Raw genomic sequence first — 12,189 nt, 5'->3', positions numbered from 1 at the left:
TCCTTAATATTTAATAATTTAACCCACTAACATTATTGTTTAGGTAGCAAAAACTTTGTTTTATTTATTTTTATCATAGTGAGATTTTTTTTTTCAGCTAGAAGAAATTTTTCGATGTGTAGGAACACGGATCGGTACACAAAGTGTAATAATATAATTGGTTGAATTTTTTTTTAAATCTTCAACAAATTATGTTAGTACACTTCGTATTGAATTGTGATCCGGACATAGTAAAATTAGAGCATAGATGGGAAGTTAAACTTGGTCTGTCTTCCAACGTTATGGAGAACAAATTCTACTAGACCGATACATAATTGATCGGCCACATTGAAACTCGAATTTAGGTCCAAAACTTATAACCGTACCTTTCAATGAGATAGAAGGTAGGTAAGGTAAACACATGAAGCGATTGTGGAACCAAATTTTGAAAAGCATGATCGGTTTGGTTTGGCTTTCTACCGAAATTATAAATTAGTAGTTAAACCGGACCGAACGACAGAGTCCGGTCCAGACCAGTCGGTTTGTTGAAATTTTGGTTAATTTTGCTAATTGCTAGGTTCAGGCCCGTCCCTTCTTAATTTGGACCCGGCCCATGTTTAACTTAATCCTCACCGTCGAGTACTAATAATCTCGCCTGAGCCGTTAGATCTAGGGTTTCTCACCCTTCGAAAACCCTATTTAAACTCTCTCATCTTCAAAGCTCGCCCCTCTTGTTGCGCTCCATCGCACTTACAGAGAGAGAGGGGCAGCCGAGCTAAACCAGCACTCCAAAAATGGTGCAGCGGCTCACGTACCGGAAGCGTCACAGCTACGCCACCAAGTCCAACCAGCACCGCATCGTCAAAACCCCCGGTAAGATATTTTTCACCGATTGCATTCCCAATTCGCTTCTGAAATATGATCGAGTTTTCAATTAGGGTTTTACTGGTTTTGTTTAAGATGTCGTTTGATTGCTTTGGCTGAGTTGATTTTGTGCGTTTTGAATGTTAGGTGGGAAATTGATCTATCAGACCACCAAGAAAAGAGCCAGCGGCCCCAAATGCCCTGTTACTGGCAAGAGAATCCAAGGGGTATGCATATTCTTTCTTTTGATTGTTTATTATCTGTGTATGCGGTTGTATATGTGTGTGTGTGTGTGTATGTATTTGTTTGACTGAGCAATTAGGTTAGTTTTATGATTTGAATGCAAGAATGTTTGTGATTGTATTTGGTTGATGAATGATTGGTTGGGGTTTATGAATTTGTGGGAGACTAGGCAGTAGTTTCTGAAATTCGAATATGAACTCTAGAGGCCAAATGCACGGTTTCATAGTACGACTTATACCGGGTTCATAAACAAAACTTCATATCTTTTGAATCCAAGCATACTATTAGATTTGTGACGGGGGGATTTGATCAGTCCCCATCTTGGAGCAGGCAACCAATGCTTGTATATTCCAAGTGTTATAACGTCGCATATAGACTTGCCAATTGGTCCTCCCAGCTCTTGTTGGGAGCTCCTCCGTTGACGGTGGTGTCATATCCTATCTTCCCGTGGAGCAGTGTCACTGCCATTACCACTTCGGAAGATAGCCATGCACTGACATTTTCAATTTTCAATATTTTGATTTTTGCTTTCTCTAAAGTTAAACATGTAACGAGAATCATTGGAGTTTTGACAAATTGATTGTATATTTGTTTTTTTTATTAGTTTGTATCAACCTACTTTATATGATATTTGGGAATTCTTATGTGCGTCCATGTGCAATCGAATTCCTTTATATTTCTCATTGTAATTATGGCTGATAATAATTTTGGTTTCCTTGCAGATTCCTCACTTGAGACCGGCTGAGTACAAGCGGTCTAGACTATCTAGGAACCGCAGGACTGTGAACCGGGCCTATGGTGGTGTATTGTCCGGAGGTGCTGTTAGGGAGAGGTAATTTAGTGCCAAACATTCTGATTTCAGAATGCGCTGGTTTTGTAGCAACTCTTTGGTGGTAAATTAGTAATCAAGGCATTGCGTTGAGTTTTTGTTGTTTGATTTTATGCAGGATCATTAGGGCTTTCTTGGTGGAAGAGCAGAAAATTGTCAAGAAGGTTTTGAAGATCCAAAAGGCCAAGGAAAAGCAGGCGGAGAAAGGAGCTAGGAGCTAAACGAGGCGAGAATCGATAGTCTTTTGATCGAAGTATAAGAAATGGTTGAGCGAGATTTTGTCGTTAGGTTTTGTTGATTGATGAATTTGGATCTTAGATTGGAATGCTTTTATTGATATGTGCTACTCGGTTAATTTCGTTTCAATGACAAACCAATTGCCTGTTTCGTTTGTGATAATCTTGTTCGTTGATCGTCATCCTCTCTAGGAAGCTCCAACTTTTCGATTTTGTTGTTTATTTTGTGCATGATAATTTTGCACGGGAACTTTAACAAAAAGTTTTTGGTACTGTTCATTTTAACGAAAAATCAGATTTTTACATTAAAAAGTTAATCATGGTATTATTTATCTTACCATTTTGTCTTTATCGTTAAAACTCGAAGTTTTTAAATTATTTTTATTAGTTTTTCTAATTTTGCAAGTGTAACTAAAAGGATGGAAGCAATCGCATGGAAATATTCATAGAACCAAAGGGAAGGAAATGTGAGGCAAACAAGCAACTCTTCCGAATGTGCAAATTGTGATTCTTCAGTTGAAGTTTTATAAGAAAAATGGTTTTGGAGAGATTGAATGGTGGTTATTGACACAACTCATATTTAACGGCTAATAGCTCACGCCCATCCTTTTTCTACCAAGTTAAAATTTTATACTCTTTATATGTAAAAAAGCTATTCATATTTTAATGAAGTCAAGGTATCATCTCACCGTGTAAAAAATTATCCAAAACTGTTCATTTTATTTATATTTACAGATTATTTCTAAAAAAAAAAATCATCTAATTTAGAAATTGTTCAACTATCTATACATATCGAACTAATTAACGATTACGATAAATAAAATAAACAATTTCAAATATAACGTTTGTGCCATAAAATTATGTTTAAGATAGTGCTATTTATACAACCATTTTTACCTCACACACACCCTTCTTAATTTTTTATTATAGATCAATTTATTCGATCCGACGACAAAAATTAAGAGGAATGTGTGAGAAGTTAAAATAGGTGTGTAAATAGCAGTGTTCTATATTTGGTAGTGTCTCCTTGGCTCTTACGAACTAGGATTCTCTCTCATCCTACTTCCATCCCCTCCTCTCACATTCTCTATTTTGTCTTTCTTTTTTCTATAAAAAAATTAATATAAGATGTTTACGTGGCTTAACAGTGACCGTTCAAGTAGGAGGAGAGAGAATGAGAGATTTTTCAGTGTGATTGTCACACGAGGCAGTACACCACGTGTTCCTATATAAATAGTGGGATATGTGTGTTAAAAGGTTAATAACTTAAAAATTAAAAATTTTCACCACTTACCTAAAAACAAGTGGTCTACAATTCGTATTCTTGTCACAACTAAAAATTTTTCGAAAAGAAGGGGAGAGGAAAAAGATGGGGGAGAAAATCCTACTCCGGCCCTTACATTGTCCTTTGGGATCGGAGGGTAGAATGGTAATCGTACCGTGTCAGTGGTGAACAGTGAGAAGAACTGAGAAGTGAGAAGAGAGGCCACAACCCAACCAACTCTTATCTCCCTCCGCCTCTCTCAAAACTTCCATTTTTCAGAGACGCGCAGAAAGCTTTCGTTCTTTGTCATCTCTTTCCCATTCATATATCTATCTGCAGAATCCAAGTCATAACATTATCAACCAGCAAACCAATAAAATGCAAGCGTTAGCATGCAGTTCTCCTCCTCTGCAGTCCTACTCATTGGGCTTGGGCACCTCCAAGAACCGCCTACTCAGCCGCCGGCAGCTCTGCTGCGACGGAATTTCCTCCGCCTGTTCTCACACTCAATCCAACCGCACTCACTCCCCGGACGACGCCGTTTCTCCCTTGTCCATTTCCACCCAAAGGTCCCCTTTCTTTCTGAGTAGCATTTTACTGACCTGAGCTTTTCTGTTCACTGCATTGTGGTAATTCTTGTGATTTGTGTTGATGGGTGTTTATAGAATTGAAAGAGTTTCGATTTTTATGCTGTATCATGTAATTTTAGTTTCTGGGTTTTTGCTAGAATTCTGATTTTTGGTTTGTTTGTTCTTTTGACCATTTAGGAGTGTCCAAAAACTGAGCAAGGATTTTGATCCGTTGGTAGACGAGGGTACGAATTTCACAACGAGGCGGGCGTTGTTTGCGAGTATTTTCATGTATTCGCTTTGTGATCCTTCAAGGTACTTGTCAGGTTCGCAAGTTTTCAGCTTTTGCCTTCATTTTTTAATTTGGATGATATTGTTATACCTGTCAAAAATGCCCCGTGAGGTGTTTAGTTTGCAAAAAGTTACAGAATGTAGCTAATAATAGCAATTGTGGACTACGTAGTATGCTTGCCAAGTTTCGCATTGGCAATGTAGGCGAAAGCTGTGTCCCGGAGGACTGTTACGAAACTGTGTCTGGTCCATAGATATGAGTAGTTCAAAAATAAATGTTAAACAACACGGTACCCGTTTTGTTTCGTCTATGTTGGCTCTATTTGATAGCTTATTTCAAAGTATTTGGTATGGTATTTGTTACAGCTTGTGTATTTGTTTCATGCCAACTACTCCATTCTGATGATGCAATTTACTTTGGATTTACAGCTCTAGCTTTAGGGGATCCCTCTGTAACAATTGAAGAAGTAACTCCTCCAGTTTTCACTTCCGGGCCTCTCTTCCCCACTGAGGTCCATATTTTTCTTTATTTTGTATACCTTTATAAGAGGAATCATTCTTTTATAAGTTTCACACTCCATTCTTCTGAATTCTGATGTTTTTGGCTGAATTGTTGATGTGGCTGATTGACAGGAAAGAATTGTCGAACTCTTTGAGAAGAACACATACTCTGTTGTTAACATTTTTGATGTGACATTGCGTCCTCAACTTAATATAACTGGCGTGGTTGAGGTGCGTGCCTATTATACTCAATCTTTGATAACTCTTTAGTTTCTAAAAGTAGAATTTTCCATTATGTTCGCTTTTCCTTTGAATTTTTTTTTGGCTAATCGCATGTGGCATGTACCCACAGGTTCCAGAAGGAAATGGTTCAGGAGTAGTTTGGGATGGTCAAGGTCACATTGTAACAAATTATCATGGTAGGATCTTAAAGAATTACCTGATAATAATCATAATATAAAAGAATATTGTTGTAGGTCTCAAAACAGTAAATGAATACATCATCCGTGATTTTGCTTCTTACTGATGTTATTTATGGTGTTAACCAGAAGATATTGCTTATTACAATGAAGCCAAAATGTTCATTCCGAAAAATACTTCCAATTCATGGGCTCGAAATAACAAAAATGTCAAAAAGATGGAATGGATTGCTAGTAAAATATACAAATGGAGGGACTTAAATTAAATTTAACAATTGTTTCTTTTATTTACAGTAATTGGTAATGCCCTCTCTAGAAATCCAGGTCTTGGGGAGGTCGTTGCACGAGTTAACATTCTAGCATTGGAAGGGTGAGATTTCAGTGCATTCCTAGATAGACTTTTAAACGGTGGCCTTAATGCAGAAATTTATATTTCTCATTTGGTTGAATTTTTTGTAAAAGGTTACAAAAGAATTTTGAGGGTAAGCTAATTGGTGCTGACCGTGCAAAAGATCTTGCTGTCTTGAAGGTATTTTCTGTTATTGCAGAGGATCATTTCATGGTCACTTTCAAATTGCAATGTCTTAGCACAAGTAGCTAGGTACTGATTTATCTAAATTTTAGGTAGAAGCATCCGAAGATCTGTTGAAGCCAATCTCTGTTGGGCAATCATCTTCTCTAAGAGTTGGGCAGCAGTGTTTAGCAATTGGAAATCCATTTGGTTTTGATCACACCCTCACTGTTGGAGTAATTAGCGGACTGAATCGAGACATTTTCAGTCAAGCTGGAGTCACAATTAGTGGTGGGATCCAAACAGATGCAGCAATCAATCCTGGGAACAGGTTGGTGATTTCATTTTAACATAAAAATCAGTTAGAAATAATTTTATCTTTTGAACTTGATCTGACCTGCTCCTTGTTCTTACTATGGCAGTGGAGGTCCCCTGTTAGATTCGAAAGGAAATTTAATTGGGATCAATACCGCAATATTTACTCAGACAGGTTAGTAATACCATTGTAAAGTCCACCACAGAACTCTAATATATATTCAAAGTTGAAATTTGAGAAAATAAGTACGGAAGTTGCATACTGATTGCCTCAAAATTTAAATGGTTTGGCAGGGACATCAGCCGGTGTTGGGTTTGCCATCCCATCTTCAACTGTACTCAAAATCGTGCCTCAGTTGATTCAATATGGAAAAGTACGTATAGTTGCCAATTATTTTTATAGTTTGAACTGACTGGCACCAACCCCTTGGTTTTATTATATAATGTTCTTGGTGGTTCTTCACTGGTTCATCCATTGTAGGTTGTTCGAGCTGGTTTGAATGTGGAGATTGCTCCAGAGCTAGTTGCAAATCAACTCAATGTTCGATATGGAGCTCTCGTTCTACAGGTATACCTGTAGATTTTAGGTTGCATTGCATATCAATTAATATCTCTGTCCTTCGTATTCACATCCATCCATGGACAGTTCATTTCCTGATTGTTCGATTCACCTTATAATGCTGCAGGTCCCTAAAAATAGTGTTGCAGCAAAGGCTGGCCTGATTCCCACCACAAGGGGGTTTGCAGGGAATATAGTACTTGGGGATATCATCGTTGCAGTTGATGACAAACCCGTGAGCTGTCCCTTACTCAAATCTTACCATCTTTCATCTCCATGCATTATAACATGCTTCTGTTCAATTTACAAAATCAGTAACCTGTATCCAATGATTCCTCCATGGACGTAGTGCAAGAGCTTGTATCGACACTGTTTGCTCTTGTTTTCCATTTCGTAAAGTTTGAAAATTAAAAATAGACAACCATTGCTCGACAATCTAAGTCTTTGTACTCGCGAGGTCTACCGAAACTAATTTATTGATCGATGTTGTGTTATGTTATAACAGGTTAAAAGCAAAGCAGAGTTCAACAGAGTATTTGATGAATATAATGTGGGGGATCAAGTAATTTTGAAGATCCAGAGGAGCAGTGAAAAATTGGAGATTCCTATAACATTAGAGGAAAAGAGTTCATGATTTGGTGTGCTGACAATTTTTACTTGCTAGTCAGCCAAGCATTTTCTTCAGCTGTAAAACGAAAGGCGACCCCATACCAACAAGGCTCCCTGCTTTGCTAGGATGGGGGGGAACGTCTGTCGTAAGCGTTTTCTTCAGCTGTATCTTAGTAATATTAATTTTGCTCCATTATTTGATGTAAAATGAAGAATTACTGTACATAATTAATGTAACCACAGTAATGAGTAAGCTACTCATACCAGGGAAAATGGGCTTTTACTATGGCCCAAATATGCTGTTTTGTGTTGATCCAAGAAATCCATGAACCCTTTTTTGGTCAAGTCCAGTAGTCCATTTGTGTGTGAATAGATGTGAAAACACAATTTTCGTTAATCCGACAAAATATAATTTAAATTAGTAACAATAATTTATTTTTTTGCTTAATATAATGCTAATAACTTGATATAATATGCCCCCGTCCCCAAAAACCCATCAATATGAGAAGGACTTGCATGGTAGGAGTACATCGTTATTATGGTGTTTCGTGACAATAATACAATGGCATGTGTAACTTTTTTGTTGCTTGACACTATATTATCGATGTTATACGTCAAATTTGCAGTGTACTTGTATCAGGTAAGTTGTTCTTCATCAATATTACTTATTTTTTATTAGTTCTACACGTCACCATACTAGGCTGTGATCTATCAACTTATTCCTGCACGCAATTTTAATTAATTGATTTGAGACAAAATTAGTTAATTTAGTTGATGTTAAGAGAAATCTCAAACATTTTTTTTTCCCATGTATCAAATTTAATATTAAGACTAGGTTTGTCATTGTGTTGTCTTTTTCCATTTTGCTTCCAATATTCTAACACCATGTCAGACTCTTACATATCCCAATCAAATTGACATAATCATTTTCCAATAATAAGTTCAAGTTTGTGTTTCTTGTATAGGATAAGTTATAACAAGTAAAATTATGCCGATTTTCTCCTGTCTTTATTGTGCATGATGTCTTGTTTTAAAAATAGGACACGTTGAACAAATCTTACGTTTACTTCATCTTTTTCCACTTTAGCTTCAGATATTGACATGATTGATTAGGCTAACATATACCATCAGTTGGAGCTTAGACTCTAGCTAGGTTATAGCCTCGAATTGGTTAATCGGCTTTAATCTCATCAAATTTTGGGCTCTAGAGGGCTTGTTAAGTTTAAATAATCAATGAGATCAACGTTGAAGAAAATTAAGTAAAAACGAAATTTCTGTAATTATTATTTTAAAAATGATAAAAGACGTCATGCAGATATAACTCCAATCTAAACTCCCCAATCCAAGGAATGACTTTAAGAATTTGATAGAGTAATAATTTGATGGTGACTGGTGCATGTATGGAGCCCTTTTACAAGTCTCTCAAGTTAATGATAAGGTCTGTACAGGAACTTAGCACGTAAGCAACAAGACAGTATTCTTAGGTTATTTTATGTCATAAATATTGAATGAATGATGCTTTCAAAGTGGTTTATCTTAATTAGTAGTTATTCTAAAACATATTAATTATAATGATTAAACATATATGTGATTGAGAACGTTGATAATGACGGGATAAATCTTGAAGTTGCTGTTTGATTATAATGATTAAACATAATAATTGCAAGCTGATTATGTATCCATCTCATTTGTTCGTGTACAGTTGATATTATTGACTCCTATCCTAGAAAACCAATTGAAAAGTTAACCCTGGTTTTTATTGGGTTAGGATAGGAACAAGTTGAAAAGCGAGTAGTAGGAGTAACTTGCCGATCAAGCTCAAACATTTAGCAGCAGGAGTCATCAAATTTTCAACCCTTAAAAAACACAAAGATTTTCTTGTATTCAAGAAAATTGCTAGACTTGAGCTTAGTGACGGAGTCAGGATTTTAGTCCAAAAGTCTCAATCCAAAACGTTGTCCTGATCGTACAAAAATTACTCTATCGTGTGTTGAGCAATCGATCACCATCATTTGGATCTAGTATCGTGTCATCATCATCGTCCAATGATCCCCAAGCCACTCGGACTTTCTTCCTTTCTCTTCAAAGATGACAAGGAACATATTGTATGGACTCCATAGGAGTCGCCAAACTTAAATCAAACCTGATGAACAAAATTAAAGTAAAAAACGTCGGATTAAGGTTCTAAACCTTGAAAATCAATAACATAACAATAAAATTTTCTACGTGAAAAAAAAAATGTCAGGATGGGTATGGGACCATATATCCTAGTTCCTTTATAACTCCGCCTGTGCTTGAGCTACTCAATCCCATAAGTCAATAAGATCTATGCTCATTAGTGGGTTCAGTTGTTAAATATTAGGAGTGAGGGGGATCAGTGGGGATAGAATGCGCACTAGGATGAATAATCATTATTACTTTTAGCCACTGTGGTAAAACACCATCTACATCTATGCTCTTTTTTATTGATGAGTAATTTGTACAGGCACGCATGGCTAAAATTTACATTACAACTTAACTTCTTTGTTCACAATGAGCTGTGGAATAATCTATTATTTTCTATCTCAACCTTTCTTTTCTTAAACGCTGGATATTAATTATCATGGATATTTTTACAGCAGGATCATTCACCTGTGAGCTATGCACTGTAATGAGTAAGTTATAAGTATCAAACTTAAAAATACGCATTGTTAACCTTGCATTTATATCAGTCCAACCTGAGATGTCCTCAAATTAAGTGGAAATAACTGCATGTGAACCAAACAAGGGTTTATATTTGGTGCCTTTGGTCAATATAGTTTTGCTTGAAAATTGAAAATAGTGTATGGGTTGAAGTGTTGCTTAAAAATTTAGTATTTTACACAGAATGTAAAGCATTTTCCTAACATATAATATATATATATACACACATATATATATATATATATACATACATATATATATATATATATGTATGTATATAATGGACCATGGAATTTGAAGTGGTAAAAGAAAACTGTATTATAATTAGCTAAAAAAACCATGCATTATAGTCAATAACATTGATCTAAATTTTGTCTAATAGGGAACATAGTTGCGTTAATTAGAGAGTTGATGTTTGCAAAGAAAGAGGTTAGAAAACTTGGATTGGAAGAGTTTGATCCAAATTTCAACTTAAGTTGCACGCATGGGTTCCAAATCCAAGGTCACGCAACAGACAACAAGGGTTGCAAACGAGGATCTATATCTGGGGAATTTCACTATATTTGAGTCTCCAATTGCCACATATATACATAATTGACCTAAAAGGATCTTCACCAATTAATTAATTAATGCTTCATGGCTTGCTATTTATGTAGCAGACATGGTTAGCAAACTTCAGCAACCGACAATTAGTTTAAATTTAACTCTGATTTTAGCTTGATTACTTGTCCAGAGACAAGATTAATGCGAGTAGCTCTTGTTGAAAATATAGTGGTTGACATGTGAAGGTCACATCGTCATGCGTTGTTACTAATTGATGTTTTATGGTTCATCACTGATTTCAATTATAATCGGTGAATGACATGTACGTACGTGGATTGGTAATACAACGTAGAATAGAAAGATCAAAACAAAGCCAAGCGATCTCAATTCTTTGGAAGAAATGCAGCTTCTCAAAACGGGTGTCTGGGAAGCACCAAAAGGATTTTTCTTTTTGGCCAGTGAGGTTACCAAAAAATTTGGAAATTAGAAAGTTTGGATTCCCATGTTCGTGAAATCAAGGGGATTGACCTATGCCTTCTCATTTCTTAATTAAGTAATGCATTGAGAAAACTAAGGCGGATTCATTGTTTCATAGTGTATGGATTTCAAACCAAACAGAAAAGTTTTCAATATTAAACAATATGCTTTACATATATCCTTTTTATTTTTTAAAGTTCAACAGTCAAAACATAATAAAGGAATTAAATAAAATTTACAGGCAATTACACATTTGGATAACACGTCAATATGTTTTGATATTGATATGTTATCTACTATTATTATTTATCCGACATTATATTGACAATCTGTTGTGTCCAAAAGAAGAACTGTTAATTTTGGATAACACGCTAACATGTTTTCATATTGACATGTTATCTACTATTATCATTGATACAACATTATATTGACAATCTGTTGTGCCCCTAGAAGCTGTAATTTGGCAACAAAGTAGTTTGATTCAAGAATCCACTTGATATTATTCAGGATCTTCTCATTCAAGATTTGATGCAACTTTCATTTGATGTTATTAATATATCATCTTTTTTTAATAAAATAAAAGTATTATATTACTATACTTCATTAATTTTGGGAAGACGAAAAAATTTGTGAATAGTTATTTATTTATTTATTTATGTAAAATCAATAGAAGAGCAGATAAACTCTCTGAATATGATTCCAATATTGAGCAGTACCTACCAGACATGATTTTTTTCACCCGTTTGCCTTTGTTTTGATTGTATTGTGTTTGCATCTTGCATGCAACTTAATTTAAAGGTCAGATGACATCACTGGTCAAACCCTAACCCCAGTAGTTGAACTGCCCTTTGTGGAACAGTTTGGTGAACAGTCTGAATTTACCCTAAACGGAGAACTGCCCTTTGCCTAACAACCTTGTCGTCACTGCAGCACATCAGGTACAGTATTCTTGTAATTTCTGGATTTCCTGGTAATCCGGTAAAAGTATATCATTTTACCAATTTACCATGCATCGTCTCAGTGTGTGAGTAAGGATTAGTTCCGGTGTTTTATTTTGCATGGTGGCTTTTCTTGAGCTAATCCATATTATTATACTTTAATCACTGGTTTTGGATATATCTTAAGACTAAATCATCAGATGACATGTCACGTTTTCATATTGGCAGATGAGGGAATTGAAGAGATGACATTTTTGAATCTTGGGATGACAGGAAAAGAAATGATATTTCTATATAATTGCATAGATCTGTCTTGGATTGACTATAATTTTGAGCTTTCTGGTATGGGAAGTTGGTCCA

At 35.7% G+C, this 12,189-nt stretch overlaps 2 protein-coding genes across 2 annotated transcripts; both read left to right on the top strand.

Annotated features, from left to right (window-relative positions):
• Positions 1-690: 690 nt before the first annotated feature.
• LOC103964975 (60S ribosomal protein L34) lies at positions 691-2,314 on the top strand. The gene is made up of 4 exons (XM_009377991.3): positions 691-852; positions 991-1,070; positions 1,809-1,918; positions 2,034-2,314. Exons 1-4 carry the CDS (start codon positions 774-776, stop codon positions 2,134-2,136), a joined length of 372 nt encoding a protein of 123 aa, XP_009376266.1. The 5' UTR covers positions 691-773; the 3' UTR covers positions 2,137-2,314.
• A 1,371-nt stretch (positions 2,315-3,685) lies between these two features.
• Positions 3,686-7,534, top strand: LOC103964974 (protease Do-like 8, chloroplastic). The gene is made up of 13 exons (XM_009377988.3): positions 3,686-3,984; positions 4,183-4,310; positions 4,705-4,787; positions 4,909-5,007; positions 5,129-5,195; positions 5,490-5,565; positions 5,658-5,724; positions 5,820-6,037; positions 6,129-6,196; positions 6,316-6,395; positions 6,503-6,589; positions 6,708-6,815; positions 7,086-7,534. Exons 1-13 carry the CDS (start codon positions 3,794-3,796, stop codon positions 7,212-7,214), a joined length of 1,401 nt encoding a protein of 466 aa, XP_009376263.1. The 5' UTR covers positions 3,686-3,793; the 3' UTR covers positions 7,215-7,534.
• The last annotated feature ends 4,655 nt before the right edge of the window (positions 7,535-12,189 follow it).

The sequence above is a fragment of a genome, unplaced genomic scaffold, assembly GCF_019419815.1.
Source record: "Pyrus x bretschneideri cultivar Hongxiangsu unplaced genomic scaffold, Pyrus_bretschneideri_v1 Contig12, whole genome shotgun sequence".
Taxonomy (NCBI): domain Eukaryota; kingdom Viridiplantae; phylum Streptophyta; class Magnoliopsida; order Rosales; family Rosaceae; genus Pyrus; species Pyrus x bretschneideri.
This window is presented reverse-complemented; position numbering and strand designations above follow the sequence as displayed.